Source organism: Mytilus galloprovincialis, chromosome 2 (genome assembly GCF_965363235.1).
Source record: "Mytilus galloprovincialis chromosome 2, xbMytGall1.hap1.1, whole genome shotgun sequence".
Classification (NCBI taxonomy): Eukaryota; Metazoa; Mollusca; class Bivalvia; order Mytilida; family Mytilidae; genus Mytilus; species Mytilus galloprovincialis.
In genome coordinates, this window is record NC_134839.1 from 105971234 (window position 1) to 105993508 (window position 22275).

General features: G+C 32.3%; 1 protein-coding gene across 2 annotated transcripts in view; it reads right to left on the minus strand.

Annotated features, from left to right (window-relative positions):
* Positions 1-1602: 1602 nt before the first annotated feature.
* LOC143065264 (sterol O-acyltransferase 1-like) overlaps positions 1603-22275 on the minus strand; it is a 37664-nt gene continuing 16991 nt past the window's right edge. For both annotated transcript variants that reach the window (XM_076238727.1, XM_076238725.1), the window contains 12 exons: positions 16622-16681; positions 14171-14278; positions 12859-13007; positions 10245-10372; positions 6731-6806; positions 5720-5819; positions 4925-5121; positions 4491-4567; positions 3669-3767; positions 2789-2924; positions 2433-2575; positions 1603-2022 (listed from right to left, as the gene is read on the minus strand). In XM_076238727.1, coding sequence (XP_076094842.1) covers positions 1942-2022; positions 2433-2575; positions 2789-2924; positions 3669-3767; positions 4491-4567; positions 4925-5121; positions 5720-5819; positions 6731-6806; positions 10245-10372; positions 12859-13007; positions 14171-14278; positions 16622-16681 — 1354 coding nt within the window. In that variant the 3' untranslated portion in view covers positions 1603-1941. The remainder of the gene's footprint in view (positions 2023-2432; positions 2576-2788; positions 2925-3668; positions 3768-4490; positions 4568-4924; positions 5122-5719; positions 5820-6730; positions 6807-10244; positions 10373-12858; positions 13008-14170; positions 14279-16621; positions 16682-22275) is intronic.

The following is a 22275-nucleotide window of genomic DNA, read 5'->3' on the forward strand; positions in this document are numbered from 1 at the left end:
ACTATTTGGAAATTTGTCCAGCTTGAATTTTTGACATCATACAACAATCACTTTTCCAATTTGGTGTCATATTTTCTTTTATGAGGTCAAAATTTTACAGGAACTTTTGTGATGTCCAGTAAGTGGGGGACAAATAGTGATAAGGTGCATATGTAATACATGAGTGTATAGAGACAATAGGCCATTATCATAATTTGTTGGGATTTTTCTTGGCCTTTAAGGTGAAATGCAAGTAATGAAACAATGAAGAAGTGGTATATAAATTCATGAAGAGATCATTTCATAAATACAAAAATATAATTCTCTTGTGGTTATTATAATATTATTGCACACGGAAGACAAAAGTCAAACATAAAACAAGCTATACATACATATACATCAACAAGAACATCATAATACATAAAAGTCAATTGAATACATCACTAATAAATGTATGTACATTTTAGTAAAATTATAATATGTAACTATTTCAAACTGGTCATCCCAATGTCATTTCTTTGACAAGAGGCACTCGTTTATTAGAGAAAAGCAAAAATAAAATAAAACAATACTAGGTATTTTGATACAATATCTTGAAGATATAAATTGTTAACTCTTTCTGAAAATAGAAATTTACTGGTATTCTATGACTGGAATTAAATATATGTTTTATACAATGAAAACACAAGATAAAACTTTAACAAAATGTGACTGCATTCAAATAAAATCATTTATAATAGGCAATTTCTGAATGGCTGTATGGATGACAGTATTACTTTAACCAGGAATGAACAGGCTAAGAATGGAATGTGCTCTATTTCAAAAACACACTACAATAAAGAGAAGCAATATTATACCATCTTTAAAAGGTTGTCATGGTAACTGTATTATAATGAGTTATCTTTTAACACCATATACATAAATAAATTTCTCATATTCATACTATAAGTAACTGATTAATCATATTACATATCAGTATTTTATACTGATATATATAACTTTTAATCTAAAATGCAAACCATGTATATATTGCATAAAACATGACTATTACCATGAAAAGTAAACAATACTGATAAGTAAATATCTACAGAAATAATGACAAAAACCAGTCACTAATTGTACCAAATCTACAATCCCCAGATATAAACATATTCACTAACAAATACATGAGCATGTATATATTCTCAAAAATATACATGTAATGATTAATCGAATGACAAATGTTATAATGCCAGTCCAATAATAATTTGGCAGTGGTTCAAGTTTTTTAAGTGACAAAAAATCAAAAATCAAAATATACATGTAATGATTAATCGAATGAAAAATGTTATAATGCCAGTCCAATAATAATTTGGCAGTGGTTCAAGTTTTTTAAGTGACAAAAATCAAACATATCACCAATGGATCACTTCTGGATTCTTGTTTAACAATGGATTAAGTACTGAAAATCCGAAAAGTTAATGTTCTAATTCTGGACACAATGTACCTATTCAGATTCTTTCAAACACTATTCAATTTTCAAATCTTAAATTAAAACCAAAGTTTTCATTTTTTTCTTCTTCAGTTTTTCATGTTAATTACAATTATGGAAAAGAAAAAAAGATAATGTGTCTTTTCACAAAAGAATATCCTTTTGTTTAATCCTTAATTTTTAAAATAAAATATCATACACTATTTGAGTGCAACTGACAGCTAGAAAGATTTTACTCCTCATATGCCACAGAAAGTTGTGCATCAGCTAAAAAAATTAAATCAAAAGATAAAAAAAATCTTAATGTTAGAGGTCATTTTGACCTTCACCATGATTGCATAAACATTTGTTCAACAGAATTACGATACTTGATCTAATGAAAAACACTGGTCCCATGATTGTATATCTTTATGCAGACATAGAGAGAATCCTGAGTAAAAATCTCATATAGGGTTTGAGAATTCAATTGTTCATCAAAACTGTGAATCCAACTATGATGACTTCAAATTATTTTCCATGGCTTCAAAATTGCAGGTCCATGATCTAGGAATCAGTTTATCAAAGATGTTGTCCTGAAAGGATAAAATAATATTTTAAACAGGTTTCCAATTAAATGGGACATTAAATATGATGCCTTGTGTTGAAGGACTACCATGCTCTCTGCATGTCAAGGAACCCTAGCAACAACTATTTGAGAGGTCATATCTTGTCAGTTGCAAGGCAAAGTTTCTGTGCCTATCCAACAAACACATTTATCTAATGACAGCATTAATTTCCCACCCTTATTCCAGACCACCCACATGGTAAAATGGTATTGCAAAAATAAAAGAATCTCTACATTTCTTTCCTGGTTTTGACATATAACCTAAATCATCTTTAATTAACACTTTTTTAGTATAACTTTTTTTGCATTTTTCATGTTCTTCTATTATTTGTGTGAATTGTATATATTTTCAGATCTGAGTGAAATATTACTACTCACTGTATTAACTGGACAGTTAATCCTGGCATACCATTCCATACTATACAAACACATCAACAATCCTGTCCCTGTAAATAGTGCTACCCATAGAAAAACATTCCAACTTCTAGATACCCCTTTATCTGTCAGGAACATAAAACCAACTGAAACAGAAGAAAAATAGAAATTATGTATAATGTGATCACCTATTACAGGATATCTGGGTTAACTTATATGGAACTTATATATCAAAATAATTTGTAATTATAGTTGCATAAATAAAATTAAAAACAATTGCAAAATACATATAATTTATCTCTCCAGAAAATATTAATTTTGATTTAAGCATTATTTTTGCTATTAAAATGTCTACTTACATCCAGCTCCAGCAAACATGACCAGCAGTACAGGATAAAAAAAGTTAAAACATAACACCAGAACATACTCATGGAAAATAGCAGAGAATACAAATACACAGGCCATGGCTGCAGGCTTGTTTCCTCTTCCTATAACCTGTGAAAATAAAGGATAACAATAGAATACAAATACACAGGCCATGGCTGCTGTCTTGTTTCTACCTATAACCTGTGAAAATAAAGGATAACAATAGAATACAAATACACAGGCCATGGCTGCTGACTTGTTTCCATTACCTATAACCTATGAAAAAACAATGGATATATAAAGTAACTGAGCAATAAAAAACTGACTGACATTCCTCTCAATCATTAAAATTAATTCTGATTTGTTTGGATCATGATCTTGACACAAACTAGCAAATGCCACTGTAGTGCATTAAAAATCGCATGATCTTATGCTTTCTTGTTCGATCTTAAAAAAAAACATTGTACCTAAGGAAGACACTTTCAAATAAGGTTACAACAAATAGAACCAAATCCAGGTTTTCATTTACAATTTCATTGTATTTGACACTTGCCTTTAGTTCAGGTTTCCAAAGTGTCCTCCTCTCTGGTTCAAGGTGTGCTTTACGGACCAGTACTTAAACTTATGTGATTAAGATGGTACACTGTTCATTGCCTCTTAACAAGAGCAAGATATTGGTAAAAAAAATAGTATACACTGTTTTTTTTTTTTTTTTTTTTATTGCAACTTGCCATTAAAAACAAATTCATCTTCAAGTTGGCTTGGATTTAAGGTCTTTTATGTCTGAAAACTTGTCGTTCAGTTATTAAGTTGTGATGTTAAATTGCTTAAGTTTTTCTGTGATGCTGATTTTACAGATAACTTTACACCTACCCTACACACATCTTTATAGACATATGTATACAACCAATCATGGACAACCACATTCCATGTTCTATAGTAGTTAGAAAAAGATGTAGAATTCCACCAATCCTGAAAAATATCAAATAATGTTAAATTATTTAGCACATGAATTTCCTACACAAATAAAGAATTTTGGTTTTTCAACATTCAAATCTTAAGCATTGAATGTAATATTTTCAAAAGTGTTCTAAAAGAATGGTTAAACGATAACAATATTTATTGAAATATGGTGTAAGAGTGTTTTCCATTAATAGTAGATTCATTCTGTTGTTCACAGAAATGCCAACAGCTGTTTGCTGGTTAGATAAGTCCAGCGATCTAGTATGGAGAATGTCAGGTGGGTAGGTAGAGATATTTGATGTATCAACTTGTCATAAACTTTTACAACCCCACAGTTTTCAAGAATGTTTGTTCATACATTGAAGATGTGCATCTTAATCTGTGGACACAATAGGAGATATTTTGCCAATTTTCTAGATGGTTTTATTTAAGTGTGAACATAATGCTTCAACTGACAAATGATCATTCCTGTATGTTTTGTGGTTGTTTAGATATTAACTTTCACTGGGACTGACTGATAGATGGAGAAACAAATGAATGAGGGAAGTACGACATCCATACTTTAGTTTGGTTAAGGAAACATATTGTAAAATAATTTTAATGTTATGCTGACACATTACATTAAAAGATTTGATTCAGCAGCAGTGTATACATGTACAACTGATAATGACTGATTTTGTCTTCTTGCAAAAAAAAATTAAAATAATTTTCCTGTACACATTTACGAAATACCTTATAGAACATTCTATCTGCAAATCTTAACATCTCTGCAAAGGCATTAAACCAGGAATGAAGAATGGCAAAAAATCCTGTAAAAGAACGTACACTTTGTTATGACTTTATCTTCAAAGTTTTAGAAAGTACATTTCAATAAGACAGTTGTACTTGTTACTTTTAATCTAAGCAATTAACTAAATTAGATGATAGCAATACAAATAATTCATAATTATGTACATCCCTTAATTATTTTAGTCTGATCTAGTGCTTCAAATCTCTCTTCCACTTTTTCCTGCATTCACAAAGTTTGCATTGAGCTCCTTCGTCTATTGCAATAATATCTAGAAAGCATCCCGAAAAAAAGAGCTCTTTTCTCTATAAATACTTCATCTTTTTTATATGTGCTTAATTGAAATGCTTTGTGTTTTTACTACACTTATGATACATACCTATAAACAAAACTAGTGTCCCTGGTAACATACAACCAAACACTGTCATCACTAATAACTCTGGGGTAACATGCTCCTGATTAAAGTTGTGGAAATATGGCACACAAAATCTCATAAATATATAGTAGATAAAAAACAAACATCCAATCACCTGACCAAAGTTTGTTACAACGTAATTCCATCTTATGGTTTTTGTCCTGAAAATATAGTAAAATCTATGTCATTCAAAATGTACAAAGTAGTATAATAAAATTCTGTTTGTTAAACTTAACAAGTGAAAACAAATCAAAATTGACGGCATCAACTCTTTAACTATAGTACTGTGATTCTGATTCTAAAGAATTACACACAGAAAGAAAATGTTAAAGCTTGTAAAAGGCATTAATTTGAAATAAAATAAATTCCTCAAAACCGCATGAATGATTTTGGCACTTACATATTATGGCCAAGCATGACAACATAAAGGTAAAAACTACCAATCTGCAGAATTTCATGTAAATTCTATTATTTGAATTTGGTTAATTTCACAACAATTCATTGTTTTTGAGGTAGGTGTTGTTTTATTTTCGTTTATATTGTAGTAATTAAACATTGGTTGATCCAAGCAGTTCAATAGATTGACTCACTCCTTAGTTATGACACGTCAACTGTGGATTTGATGGTGAATTTAAGCCAATGGAAAAAAAAAATGTTACATCAAATATTCATTAAAATTAAATACCGATAACTTACTACTGTGCAAATCAATGTATATCATCGTATCAAAATGGTCTAGTATATAAATAAATATCCTACCGTGGATAATCATCTCTGTATATGAGGGTTGGCACAAACAGGAAGTATAAATATTTGGAGAAATCAGGACAAATGACCTCTTCACTTGGACTGTCATCATCTGTAAAATAAACATGTATCTATGCTAAATATTTGGGCTTCATTTTGAAGTTCATTCATTTTTACAGAAAACATGTTATTTGTTGAAAGTAAATCCGGCATAGCAATGGGGTTGGGAAATGAGGTTTGAATTGTAAATAAATCAATACAATCATTCTTAAAGTATTATTACTGATTCACATTTTACTTGTTAATAGGCAAGTCACATATGGTTAATTGTCCTCAAGGTCCGGACTACTAGAAAGGTGTTAATATCACCAGTTCATTTGCCACCTGAATTACAGATGTTTATATAGTTCATAAAGTACATGTCTGATGTGTAAAATAATCCTATAGCTTTTATGGTAACTTTCAACATAGGTAACTGATTAATTACTTAATGTAGAGGTCATGTTGGTTGCTGTCTGTAATACCTGCTTATTGTTTATTGTTTTGTCGTTAATTAGGCTGTCAGTCTTTCAGTTGAATTGTTTCTCATTTTGTCATGTCAGGGCATTTAAAGCTTACTGTATGAATTTTTCTCATTGTTGCCTACATGTATAAACTTCATTTTGACTGTGTATAAACTTCATTTTGACTGTGTTTGTTAGTTTTGACTCACTGGCAATCATACCACGTCTCTAAATATTATATGATAAAAATTGTATTGCATGTGAAAAAGTCTCCTGAAATAATCTCAGGGCTCCAAACTCAATTTGATGATCTAAATATTCAAAAGGTTTGGGAGTCTCCAAACCAATGTGCTATGGAGTCAGGAGAATTAACCTCCACTTTTTGTGTGTACAAAGTTCCTCAAATAACCTGGCTTTTGAAATCCCTTGATAAACCACAGCACAAGAAATCAGGGATTTTAAAACAATGCTATTAGTAATATAGCTTTTAGCAAAACCTATATAAGCTACTATTGCCTACCTTTTTTGTTGTTAAAATTCAAAACTCTTGGTATATTTTCCCTCACAAATGAATGCATCTTCATTATCAACCTTAGCTGAAAAGTTAAAGTATGTAATATAATTATCTAGTGTATGGGATAAATTAAAACATATCAGATAATGTTGTTACAAAAATATTTATTTAGAGACAAACAATATACAATTACTGTCTTTTGATGAGGTAAATATGTACTTTTATTGACTTTTGAAAAAATGATATTCACTGAGGCCAACTATCAGTTTTTCAAAAGTCAATTCAACCACATATTTACCGAAACAAAAGACAGTAATTGTGTTATTCCATATTCCGAGATAAATGTATGTAAAGGCAATTATTTGTCAAAACCAATTGTGCATCAACCGTTTTTTACCAAAATTATGCACGTAAAAGCACACGACGTTTTGCACGGTGCATATACTTTATTCCCAAGGTGAATATGCTTATTTATTCAAAATCCCATTCATATAGAGAAATCTACAAAAATTTTATCAATATGGAATAACATAAGGTATTTTTAGCTTTTAATACTTTTTCCTAAATTTATTTATTCCAAGTTTCCAAAGTGACAGTACTAGAAGCAATCCTTTAAAAAATGTCAGTGCTCTCCATTTTACTTTTTTTATATATTTGTTCAGCATAGTTTTACACATCTATATACAATATTAGGTCAATGTCAGAAAAATATCAAGTTTTTTTGTATGAGGCTGAGAAACTGGGGAAGGGTGGGGTTCTACCGAGCTCTTCTCCAGTTTTGCGCTGAGTACAAAAAAGTTGATATTTTTCTGACATTGACCTAATATTGTATATAGATGTGTAAAACCATGCCAAACAATTATATAAAAAGTACAAAATATAACTGTGTTACTATATTTAGTAAATAAACATAACTAGTTGCAGTATAAATTGCATTATTGTCATACAAATGTTATCCCATTACCCACTGACATATACCCATCAAATCAGTTCACCATTCCATTTCTGCAGATAGGTGACCTTTGTTTAATACAAAAAAAAACATAAACTAGAGGCTCTAAAGAGCCTGTGTCGCTCACCTTGGTCAATGTGAATATTAAACAAAGGAAGCAGATGGATTCATGACAAAATTGTGTTTTGGTGATGGTGATGTGTTTGTAGATCTTACTTTACTGAACATTCTTGCTGCTTACAATTATCTCTATCTATAATGAACTTGGCCAAGTAGTTTCAGTGGAAAATGTTAGTACAAATTTACAAATTTTATGAAAATTGTTAAAAATTAACTATAAAGGACAATAACTCCTTAGGGGGTCAATTGACCATTTCAGTCATGTTGACTTATTTGTAAATCTTACTTTGCTGTACATTATTGCTGTTTACAGTTTATCTCTATCTATAATAATATTCAAGATTATAACCCAAAACAGTAAAATTTCCTTAAAATTACCAATTTAGGGGCAGCAACCCAACAACGGGTTGTCCGATTCATCTTAAAATTTCCGGGCAGATAGATCTTGACCTGATAAACAATTTTACCCTGTCAGATTTGCTCTTAATGCTTTGGTTTTTGAGTTATAAACCAAAAACTGCATTTTACCCCTATGTTCTATTTTTAGCCATGGCGGCCATCTTGGTTGGATGGCCGGGTCACCAGACACATTTTTTAAACTAGATACCCCAAAGATGATTGTGGCCAAGTTTGGATTAATTTGGCCCAGTAGTTTCAGAGGAGAAGATTTTTCTAAAAGATTACTAAGATTTACGAGAAATGGTTAAAAATTGACTATAAAGGGCAATAACTCCTAAAGAGGTCAACTGACCATTTCGGTCAGTTTGACTTATTTGTAAATCTTACTTTGTTGAACATTATTGCTGTTTACAGTTTATCTCTATCTATAATAATATTAAAGATAATAATAACAAAAAACAGTAAAATTTCCTTTAAATTACCAATTTATGGGCAGCAACCCAACAACAGGTTGTCCGATTCATCTGAAACTTTCAGGGCAGATAGACCTTGACCTGATAAACAAATAAACCTGTGTCAGATTTGCTCTAAATGCTTTGGTTTTTGAGTTATAAACCAAAAACTGCATTTTACCCCTATGTTCTATTTTTAGCCATGGCGGCCATCTTGGTTGGATGGCCGGGTCACCAGACACATTTTTTAAACTAGATACCCCAAAGATGATTGCGGCCAAGTTTGGATTAATTTGGCCCAGTAGTTTCAGAGCGGAAGATTTTTGTAAAAGATTACTAAGATTTACGAAAAATGGTTAAACATTGACTATAAAGGGCAATAACTCCTAAAGGGGTCATTTGACCATTTCGGTCAGTTTGACTTATTTGTAAATCTTATTTTGCTGAACATTATTGCTGTTTACAGTTTATCTCTATCTATAATAATATTCAAGATAATAACCAAAAACAGTAAAATTTCCTTAAAATTACCAATTTAGGGGCAACAACCCAACAACGGGTTGTCCGATTCATCTGAAAATTTCAGGGAAGATAGAACTTGACCTGATAAACAAATATACCCTGTGTCAGATTTGCTCTTAATGCTTTGGTTTTTGAGTCATAAACCAAAAACTGCATTTTACCCCTATGTTCTATTTTTAGCCATGGCGGCCATCTTGGTTAGAAGGCCAAGTCACCGGACACAATTTTTAAACTAGATACCCCAAAGATGATTGTGGCCAAGTTTGGATTAATTTGGCCCAGTAGTTGCAGAGGAGAAGATTTTTGTAAAAGATTACTAAGATTTACGAAACATGGGTTAAAAATTGACGATAAAGGGCAATAACTCCTAAAGGGGTCAACTGACCTTTTCGGTCATGTTGACTTATTTGTAAATCTTACTTTGCTGAACATTATTGCTGTTTACAGTTTATCTCTATCTATAATAATGTTCAAGATAATAACCAAAAACAGCAAAATTTCCTTAAAATTACCAATTCAGGGGCAGCAACCCAACAACGGGTTCTCCGATTCATCTGATAATTTCAGGGCAGATAGATCTTGACCTGATAAATAATTTTACCCCATGTCAGATTTGCTCTTAATGCTTTGGTTTTTGAGTTATAAGCCAAAAACTGCATTTTACCCCTATGTTCTATTTTTAGACGTGGCGGCCATCTTGGTTGGTTGGCCTGGTCACCGGATACATTTTTTAAACTAGATACCCCAATGATGATTGTGGCCAAGTTTGGTTTAATTTGGCCGAGTAGTTTCAGAGGAGAAGATTTTTGTAAAAGTTAACGACGCAGGACGACGACGGACGCCGGACGCCGGACGCAAAGTGATGGGAAAAGCTCACTTGGCCCTTCGGGCCAGGTGAGCTAAAAAGCAAACTCATACTATGCTGTATGGGTTTTGCTCATTGTTGAAGGCCTTACGGTAACCTAAAAGTGTTGTTTTTTGAGTCATTTGGTCTCTTTTGGAGAGTTTGTCTCATTGGCAATCATACCACATCTTCTTTTTTATATTGTATCTCCTAACATGATAAATGACATACCTGTTCACATGCTATAATAACAGTTGACGCAGGAGGTAGAGCATTTTCCATAATGTAATTAACAGGTGACACAAGAAATGCTAACATAAATGCAATATAGAAGGACAATACTACGTAATCTATCCATTCTGAAAGATATAAAGAAATTAAGCATTTTAGACTTTTTTAACCTGGCTACTATAACATGCATTCAACTTTCAATATGAATTTAATTTCAATCAAACAATTTACTATATAACACAATTATGATTCTAGTGGATGTATTGAACTACAGTCGAACCTCGTTGTGTCGAACTCGGTTGTGTCGAAAACTCGGATGAGTCGAAGGAATTTCTCGGTCCCAGCATAATTCTCGTTTGATCAATGCATTTTAACCTCTGATGAGTCGAACTCGGATGATTCGAATTCTCGGTTAAGTCGAGGTAATTCTTAAGTACCGTCGATGTAAAATTTAGGTAAATTGACCCCGATGTCTCGAAGTTCAAAATTTAAAAAAAAAAATCGAAAGAAATAAAAACTTTAAAAAAATAAAATTCATAAAGGATGTTTTTCTTGTTTGACCTATTCATTTCCATAAGTGATTAAAGCTGTGTAAATTCTATAAGTGATTAAAGCTGTGTAATCATACTTGTTTGTAAAACAGTTAAAATGACATGTTTATGATGACCGCTAATCAACACCTTTGTTGATCGTCCAAGCGGAACTTGAATGTGCTGAACCTATTTCACTTGGTATAAAAACGAAACGAATTTAAATGACCCAAGCTGAGATTAAATTAACCATTAGAACAAGAACAACAAGTGAAACTGCGAGCTACTGCTCACTGATGATACCCCCGCCGCAAGTGGATAATATTAATAGTGTAAAAATATGCAAGTGTTCGGTAAACAGGAAGTTGTCGAGTGATGAATCTGAAAACGCATCACACGGTATAGCTGACTTATATAAATCCTGAAACCAAATTTCAGAAATCCTTGTATTGTAGTTCCTGAGAAAAATGTGACGAAAATTTTCAACTTGGCTATCATGTGTAAAATCAGACAAGTGTTCGGTAAACAGGAAGTTGTCCAGTGATGAATCTGAAAACGCATCACACGGTATGGCTGACATATATAAATGTTGATACCAAATTACAGAAAGGGTGGATGTGTAGTTCCTGAGAAAAATGTGTCAAAAGTTTCATGGGACGGACTGACTGACGGACTGATGGACGGACGGACGGACTGACAGACAGAGGTAAAACAGTATACCCCCCCTTTTTTAAAGCAGGGGTATAATAATTAAAAGGATTAAAATATTTTATTAATTATCAGGAGTCGGTCTTTTGAATCTATGAACACTGTTCACATTCTTTCAAGATTAGTTATGAAAATATTTTCGCGAGTGATTCCATAATTTATAGTGACTGACCTTTGTAAATATTTGTGTATTAATTTTATTTGTGAATGTTGTGTGTTGAATCTTAAAAATACGGAACATAAATACACAATCATATATTATCATATCGAAAAAAGCACAATGATCAATAAACATGCATCTAGTTTACAGAAATCAGATATTGGTATTTCATACATTTCAAATATATGACGTCACACTCGACCTCGGACGAGTCGAATCTCGGATGAGTCGAATACTTTCGTCTGGTCCCTTCGACTTCGACACAACGAGGTTCGACTGTATTGATAATCAGTAATAAAAGAGAGTAAGAACACAGGATATATTTTGACCTCATTTTCAATAACTACAAGAATTCTATGATACATTATTGTTTATTATTCCATACTGGTAATATTTTAGTAGGTTTTTGGATTTTAGGAATCCCTAAATGTCTGTATTTTGTAATACATGTCATATCTTAATGGGTTTTTTTTTTAACATTTAGAGAATTTAATTATAATAACAAAACTTTCCAAAATTAAAACTTTAAGACATCTACAGCTTAACATATTTTTATTGTATAGACATATATCTATTGTTCAACATGTTTATATTGTATAGACATATATCTATTGTTTAACATATTTATATTGTATAGACATATATCTATTGTTTAACATATTTATATTGTATAGACATATATCTATTGTTTAACATATTTTTATTGTATAGACATATATCTATTGTTTAACAAGTTTATATTGTATAGACATATATCTATTGTTTAACATGTTTATATTGTATAGACATATATCTATTGTTTAACATATTTATATTGTATAGACATATATCTATTGTTTAACATATTTATATTGTATAGACATATATCTATTGTTTAACATATTTTTATTGTATAGACATATATCTATTGTTTAACGAGTTTATATTGTATAGACATATATCTATAGTTTAACATGTTTATATTGTATAGACATATATCTATTGTTTAACATATTTATATTGTATAGACATATATCTATTGTTTAACATATTTATATTGTATAGACATATATCTATTGTTGAAGCATGTTTTCTAGACCCTCTATGTCTTTTGAAAATTTTGTGTCATTGAGTTGCTATCTCATTTACTTCACAATTATTCAAATTGTAATTCATGGTGTTATTGACCTCTTTCTAGGTCTACACATGTTATTGACCCCTTTCTACATATACATACTTGCTGGTCCTGCAGGTCTGTTATTGGCCCAGTAATAGAACATAGGATACACAATCACTAGAGTACTCAACTGCATCATTACCCATAATTCCATCACCTTGGATTTCTTTCCTAATGCCCACTGCATCATTTCAAAGTTTAGATTTATTCTGAAAGTAAACAATATCAGTAAGATATATGACAGAAACACACATTTGTTTTGTATTTTGACTTAAAGTTTTAATGTTTCACGTCTACTTCACAATAAACTGTTTTGTCATGTTGTTATAAAATATCAAGGAACCTGACTTGAAGAAGTCTACATTTTCCTTGAGCATCTTGATATATAGATGATATCCAAACACTAGTAGTCTGTTGTTATTTATGTATTATTGTCATTTTGTTTATTTTCTTTTGTTGCCTCTTCTGACACCTGACTCTAACTTCTCTTGAACTGAATTTTACTGTGCATATTATTATGCATTTACTTTTCTACATTGGCTAGAGGTATAGGGGTAGGGTTGAGATCTCAAAAAACATGTTTAACACCGCCACATGTTTGCGCCTGTCCCAAATCAGGAGCCTCTGGCCTTTGTTAGTCTTGTATGATTTTTAATTTTAGTTTCTTGTGTATGATTCCGAGTTTAGTATGATGCTAATTATCACTGAACTAGTATATATATGTGTTTAGGGTCCAGCTGAAGGACGCCTCAGTGTGTGAGAGTTTCATGCTGCATTGAAGACCTATTGGTGACCTTCTGTTGTTGTCTGTTCTATGGTCGGGTTGTTGTCTCTTTAGCACAATCCCATTTCCATTCTCAATTTTACTACACAATTTTAAGTTTGGTGACTTTTTTGATAGTATCTATCCTGTTGAACTTGAAATAAAGGATACCAGATTCAGTCAGGTCTGCTTCATATCTTTGACTTATAAATTGACAGTGAGGGTCATCTGAGAAGTAAATTTTATAACAAAAGATAACTTCCATTTTCACATTGTGAATTTTCCATTTATATGCATTATGAAATTTTTAACAGAAATGGTTTGAAGCATTTATCTCCCAATTGACATGATATTCAAGGGCTTGTGTTTTATATCTAGATTCCGTTTATAGAGAACTACAGCTTACAAGAAACTATTGAACCAACAGTTAATATTTCAATTGCTTTGGAAAATAATGTTCTATCTGCTATTCATCATCCGCATGTATCTGCATTTTAGCAGAACTAATGCAAATATATACAGGTTCAAAATAGTCAACACAATATATCTTTATTTCTAACAATGACATGTATTTGCTACTTGCAGAGGATTAAGACTTAAAACACCTACCTTCCTTCATGAACAATGTCATAGACAAATGTGTTGAGACAAAACACAATTAAGATGGCGACAAACATGTGGTAGATGGTCTTTATATGGCTTATCTCAAACAACTCTCTACAAATAAAACAAGAGTGCACACACTGAAATGTCTCGCCTTCTTTACTAATCATTGTTCATATGTTGATACTCCTAAATAAAAAGCTTTATTACGACTGTCACATAAACTTAACATGAACCATGAAAATGAGGTCAAGGTCAGTTGAACCATATGCCAGGCAGACATGTACAGCTAACAATGCTTCCATACAACAAATATAGTTGACCTATTGCTTATAGTTTAAGAAAATAGACCAAAACACAAAAACTTAACACTGAGCAATGAACCGTGAAAACCAGGTCAAGGTCAAATAAAACCTGCACAACTGACATATAGATCATAAAATATTTCCATACACCAAATATAGTTGACCTATGACATATAGTATTAGATCAAAAGACCAAAACTCAAAAACTTAACTTTGACCACTGAACCATGAAAATGAGGTCAAGGTCACATGACATCTGCCCCCTAGACATGTACACCTTACAATCATTCCATATAACAAATATAGTAAACCTATTGCATAAAGTATGAAAAAAACAGACCAAAACACATAAACTTACCTATAATCACTGAACCATGAAAATGAGGTCAAGGTCACACGACATCTGCCCGCTAGACATGTACACCTTACAATCATTCCATACAACAAATATAGTAAACCTTGTGCATAAAGTATGAGAAAAACAAACCAAAACACAAAAACTTAACACTGAGCAATGAACCGTGAAAACCAGGTCAAGGTCAAATAAAACCTGCACAACTAACATATAGATCATAAAATATTTCCATACACCAAATATAGTTGACCTATGACATATAGTATTAGATAAAAAGACCAAAACTCAAAAACTTAACTTTGACCACTGAACCATGAAAATGAGGTCAAGGTCACATGACATCTGCCCGCTAGACATGTACACCTTACAATCATTCCATACAACAAATATAGTAAACCTATTGCATAAGGTATGAGAAAAACAGACCAAAACACAAAAACTTACCTATAATCACTGAACCATGAAAATGAGGTCAAGGTCACATGACATCTGCCCGCTAGACATGTACACCTTACAATCATTCCATACAACAAATATAGTAAACCTTGTGCATAAAGTATGAGAAAAACAGACCAAAACACAAAAACTTAACTATAACCACTGAACCATGAAAATGAGGTCAAGGTCAGATGACATCTGCCTGCTAGACATGTACACCTTACAATCATTCCATACAACAAATATAGTAAACCTATTGCATAAAGTATGAGAAAAACAGACCAAAACACAAAAACTTAACTATAACCACTGAACCATGAAAATGAGGTCAAGGTCAGATGACACCTGCCAGTTGGACATGTACACCTTTCAGTCCTTCCATACATCGAATATACTAGACCTATTGCTTATAGTATCTGAGATATGGACTTGACCATCAAAACTTAACCTTGTTCACTGATCCATGAAATAAGGTCGAGGTCACAGGAAAACTATCTGACAGGCATGAGGACCTTGCAAGGTACGCACATACTAAATATAGTTATCCTATTACTTACAGTAAGAGATAATTTAACATTACAAAAAATCTGAACTTTTTTTTCAAGTGGTCACTGAACCATGAAAATGAGGTCAAGGACATTGGACATGTGACTGACGGAAACTTCGTAACATGAGGCATCTTTATACAAAATATGAAGCATCCAGGTCTTCCACCTTCTAAAATATATAGCTTTTAAGAAGTGAGCTAACACCGCCGCGGGATCACTATCCCTATGTCGAGCTTTCTGCAACAAAAGTTGCAGGCTCGACAAAAAAATTAAATTAACATGACAATATAGATTGATTGATATTTCTTTAATTGAGACATGTTCCCTATCCATACAGATATCAAATGGCTGAAATTTTCTAAGAGAAACAGAAATGAGGAAATTGCGTTTGAATAGAATGTTTGAATCCAGTAGTGTTTAACACAGAGTTTTCTAAATTCTAAATGTTATTCAAAGTCCCCTGAATATGTACATGTTGTATAGATGGTCTAAGTGTAAAACTAAATATTGATTAAAAGTTTATTCTCAAAGGTTGTACAGCCTACTTCCTTTAATTCATTCTTAATTGCATTGCTATTAGTTTATCATAACTGAAATGATTGTTGTGTATCATCAGACCAGTCTGGTACATTTTGTATTTATTACAATTTTAACACCAAACAAAATAAACAATTAAAGATGCCTTTTGTTGAAGGAAAAACAATGAATAAAGAATAATACAAAACATGTCCACAGTTAGTGGAAACAAAACAGCTTTTTAAATCAGGCAGAGCAAATAAAGTACATTTTAAAGTTATTGATAAAAACTTACGTGAGGACTGATCTCCTTGGTAAAAACACTTTGTCTGGAAGCTCTCCATTTTTCTTTCTGCTGTAAAAGACATAAACATCAAGATAAATTTGCAACTATGTCGTGATTTGTTGTTAAAAGATAAACTGCATAGACAGCGTGCCCTCTAGCAATGTCTAGATGTTTTTTGGTTAACTTTGTTTCTGGATTTCTATCTCATTGACAGATATTCTGCATCTCCTTTTAATCATAGTTGATGTTATCCAACTGCAAAATTACTTAATTAACATTTAGATATACATTTAAGGGTTGGGCAGTCCCTTTTTCTTGCCTGTGATACTGCTGTCAATGTAAAAGTGTTATGTTGACTTAACTAGAGGCTCTAAAGAGCCTGTGTCGCTCACCTTGGTCTATGTGAATATTAAACAAAGGAAGCAGATGGATTCATGACAAATTGTGTTTTGGTGATGGTGATGTGTTTGTACATCTTACTTTACTGAACATTCTTGCTGCTTACAGTTATCTCTATCTATAATGAACTTGGCCCAGTAGTTTCAGTGGAAAATGTTAGTAAAAATTTACAAATTTTATAAAAATTGTTAAAAATTGACTATAAAGGACAATAAATCCTTAGGGGGTCAATTGACCATTTCAGTCATGTTGACTTATTTGTCAATCTTACTTTGCTGTACATTATTGCTGTTTAAAGTTTATCTCTATCTATCATAATATTCAAGATAATAACCCAAAACAGTAAAATTTCCTTAAAATTACCAATTTAGGGGCAGCAACCCAACAACGGATTGTCTGATTCATCTGAAAATTTCAGGGCAGATAGATTTTGACCTGATAAACACTTTTACTCCATGTCAGATTTGCTCTAAATGCTTTGGTTTTTGAGTTATAAGCCAAAAACTGCATTTTACCCCTATGTTCTATTTTTAGCCATGGCGGCCATCTTGGTTGAATGGCCGGGTCACTGGACACATTTTTTAAACTAGATACCCCAAAGATGATTGTGGCCAAGTTTGGATTAATTTGGCCCAGTAGTTTCAGAGGAGAAGATTTTTGTAAAAGATTACTAAGATTTGCGAAAAATGGTTAAAAATTGACTATAAAGGGCAATAACTCCTAAAGAGGTCAACTGACCATTTTGGTCATGTTTGACTTATTTGTAAATCTTACTTTGCTAAACATTATTGCTGTCTACAGTTTATCTCTATCTATAATAATATTCAAGATAATAACCAAAAACAGCAAAAATTCCCTAAAATTACCAATTCAGGGGCAGTAACCCAACAACAGGTTGTCGGATTCACCTGAAAATTTGAGGGCAGATAGATCTTGACCTGATTAACACTTTTACTCAGATTTGCTCTAAATGCTTTGGTTTTTGAGTTATAAACCAAAAACTGCATTTTACCCCTATGTTCTATTTTTAGCCATGGCGGCCATCTTGGTTGGTTGGACGGGTCACCGGACATATTTTTTAAACAAGATACCCCAATGATGATTGTGGCCAAGTTTGGTTTAATTTGGCCCAGTAGTTTCAGAGGAGAAGATTTTTGTAAAAGTTAACAACAAGGACGGACGACGACGGACGACGGACGCAAAGTGATGGGAAAAGCTCACTTGGCCCTTCAGGCCAGGTGAGCTAAAAAGTGAGTCTATTTATCAGTAAAACATCGAATTTTATAGGTTTTTTTTATGTCCTGACTAAATATTTTGCATTCTTAAAGCTCTTGTAATTAATTTTCTTCTCCAGGTAATGCTCTATGAATGTAAACTTTAATTCCTTTTTTCCCTCATTGGAAATATCATTTTAAAGTGATGAAGTTAGATAGACAATATTTTATAAAAATAAAGGGTTGAAGTTTAATTGCCAATGAATGATACAACTATCCACCACACACCAAAGGATGTGGATGTAAGACTTTTTATTGGTTTTTTTTTTCAAGATAACACATGTTTTTACACATCAAAACTACAACCCAAAAAGTAATTCCAATGAGAAAAAAATCCTTTAGGAAAATAAAACAAATAAAATAAGCTTAAAAGCAGTTATGCAAGAAAGATTAACAAACAATTGCATGTGAAACAATAGTGCAAACAGTGATCAAACTAAATACTGGTCTGCAAGGTGTTTATAAAAGCAAAATGGCTAAATCAACTATAGAATTTTAAAATGTTCCCATATATGGGTAACCAACAGAGCAAACCCTGAGATGTCTTACCTGCTTCACTAGAATTTTAAAATGAAAATTGCTAGGATCAAGGTTTTACTACAGATCATATAAACCTAACATTCTCAAGATACATTAAAATTGGGTAAAGATAATATAAACCCTGCCAGAGATCTATGTGTACATTTCAATATATTTGACCTATTGCATACATTATCTAAGAAACAGGCAAATTTAAACCCATAAAAATGCATGTTGATCATGTATCTGAGAATTGAACCCTATCATATAACACCTTGATCATTGATTCATGTAAGGAGACAAATGTCAGAGGAACACATTCTGACTGATATGAACATCTGCCCAGATAAGTTTTTTAGGCATTTGCTTTACTATGGAAATGAGGTCAAGAATAATGGACATATACCAGAAAGACACTTTTTAACATAAGACAACAATAAATAGTATATGAGGGATCCAGTTCTTATACTTCCTGAAATATAAGTTTTTATAATAATAGTTTAAGTTGGAAATGCTGGATAAGCATCTCTATGTCAAACATTCTGCAAGATACAATTTTCTGTATCTAATAAAAGTCAAATAGTGCGGTGACTGAAGGCAGATTTTTTTGAATTTAATCTCCCCACCGAACACACACCTATATAATATATCATTGGAAAGAGGAAATCGTGTACTATAATAATATGCCTGTCGTCAGGACTTGATATGGTCACATTTTTTTTAAATTGAGGTCTAAGGTCATATGTAAAAATCTGTGAAAATTTTGGAGGGTTTCAATTTTGACATTTTTTTCTATTTCTAAACTCTACCTAAATACAAATGATACTGTTTTGGCTGTAGTAATGTTTGTTATTATACATAAACCTTAATCATTGAGATTTTTTTATCAAAACAATTCCTAAATCGACGTTTTATAAACAAAACTTCAAAAATCAAGTTTTCATCCTATAAAATGTTTAGAGCACCTTAACCTTATGAAAAATTTCAATTTCAGGTAAAAATCAAGTGTCATGCAGGACAATACTTTAAAATTATTTTTTAAACTATCATATTGGGTGAGGTATTAAACCAAAGCAATAGAACACTACAGTCAAATATGACCTCAAATTGAATTTGCAGATACTTCTGATTTTTTTATAGACTACTCGTTGCTTTTGGTTTTTTTTCACAATTATTACTGCTTCCATAGTATTATCTGTTGTTGTGTATTTCACTCTGGTTAATATCTATTACATTATAGTTTTTGTACCTATATCCCCCCTTTTTTCCTTGCAACGTACCACAAACTTCAAAAGTATTCCATAAAAAAAAGATGTGATATGATTGCAAATGAGTCAACTCTCCAAATAGGACCAAATGAGACATAAATTAACAATTATAGGTCCCATAGGGGCTTCAACAATGAGTAAAATTTATACTGCATAGTCTTCAATTCCAAAATGAATAAGGTAAAACAAACGAAAAATCTAACGGCCTGATTAATGTACAAGATAAAAAAGAAAGAAACAAATAATAATTATATAGTACTGTGGATTCATTATTATTCGTTGGATACCAATTTTCGTGGATTTCGTGGGTACAGGTGAACCACGAAATCAAATGTTCAAGGAATAACAAACTTTCTATAGGATTGTATGCAGACTTCAGCAAAACCACGAAATTAAATATCCTCGAACATGTTAGATTTCAATAATCCACGAAAATTGGTACCCACGAAAATAAATGAATCCACAGTATATAGAAACAAACGAAAAACACTGCATTACCGTCTCGTGACTTGGAACAGACACATACAAAAGGTGGCGGGGTTGAACTTTTTTAAGGGCGCGCCAACACTTCCCTAGCCTGGGGGCTGGGATCGTGTGTACCAGTGCAACGAGCTTTATACCAAATCAACCGATATCTCCATCATCTTCATTTTCACCAACCGTCACAAGACATGTTTTAATATTTCTACACATTTCACTCATGGCCACAAGTCTGCACATGAAAGGTTCTGCTCAAAACAAACACATTATTTTGAGTTTTGCTTTACAAGTACAGACAAGGTATTGTAGGATGTCCGAAGACATTTGTTCCTAAAACAAATACCAGCTTCAAACCATCACTATCAATTCATCCAAGATTTAACAGAGATCTAAAAGGGGGTTTAGGAAGGTGTGATGACATCCATATGCTTGTCTGCAAAGATGCTGGGGACACATTATATGAGACGTACACCCTATCTTGAATTCGCTCAATTTCATGGTTGGCAACACATTAGATAGCGTCGTACTTTACTTTAAGAAGCATAAAATTCATTGGCATTCAATATTTCAACAAGGTGTTTTAAACCAAACTCATGGTACATTTGTAAAGCCAATTCTTAATGAAAAGGAGTAAGAACAAATTGGCCGCACAAACGATTGACTCAACAATTGCTTATCATTTACGCAATTTCTCTGGTGCCATTTCCCGAGTGAGAATAGTCTTGGCTGTATGCAGTTTCATCGAGTACCCATAAAATGTATTGCAATAAATACGAAGGCATTGACTGTATTAAAGAAGGAAGAGACAATTCATCCGAAGTTGGGTATTCTTCTGTAGAGTTTCGATGTTTTTTCTAAGTATACTTGCAGCGGAATGAAATATCTGTCTGTTATTTGTGTTGACAGTTGACATTGAAATTTTGAGGTCAGTTTTCAACTGACTAGCAGCAGATATGGCATCTCAAAAAGTTAACAACTATAGGTCACCGTACGGCCTTCAACAAAGAGCAAAGCCCATACTGCATACTCAGCTTCAAAAGGCCCGATATGACAATGTAAAACAATGCAAACGAGAAAACTAGCAGCCTTATTTATGTACAAAAAATGAACGAAAAACAAATATGTAACACATAAACAAACGACAACCACTGAATTACAGGCTCCTTACTTAAATGTTCATAACATACTAAATGTATGTTCATATTGAAATTGATAGAAAACCAAAAAATGGAAACTTTGGAAATAAAGGTGGAGGGAAAAAAAACATTTTCCTGTCCCAAATAACCTATGACTTATGATACTTTTGCTGAAATTCTCCAGTCATTCTGTATTTTACAAAATTCTACCAACAACACTTTACATACTTTAAACTACGCTCTGAATCGCGGGTGTGTTCTAGTAATTTGTAAATTTGCAACCAAAATGACAGAGTGCTTGAAATTTAAAAGATGGACGGGAAACTATTTCAACTTTAACTTTATCTGACACGGATAAAACATTTTTAATACGCTCATCAGATTCAAACTTGAGTAGTTTTGGATCTTTCTTAAATGTTTTGTTGCAACAAAATATACAAGCGCTCAAGTTTAACGACTGCATTCTAGAACGCGTACAAATACCCGAAACTGAGGGACAACAGTCCGATAATTGTATGTCGTCATTAAATGTCAGATTAGAAGCTTCCTCGCTCTAAAAGGGGGAACAAATATGTTTACTTGTGTAA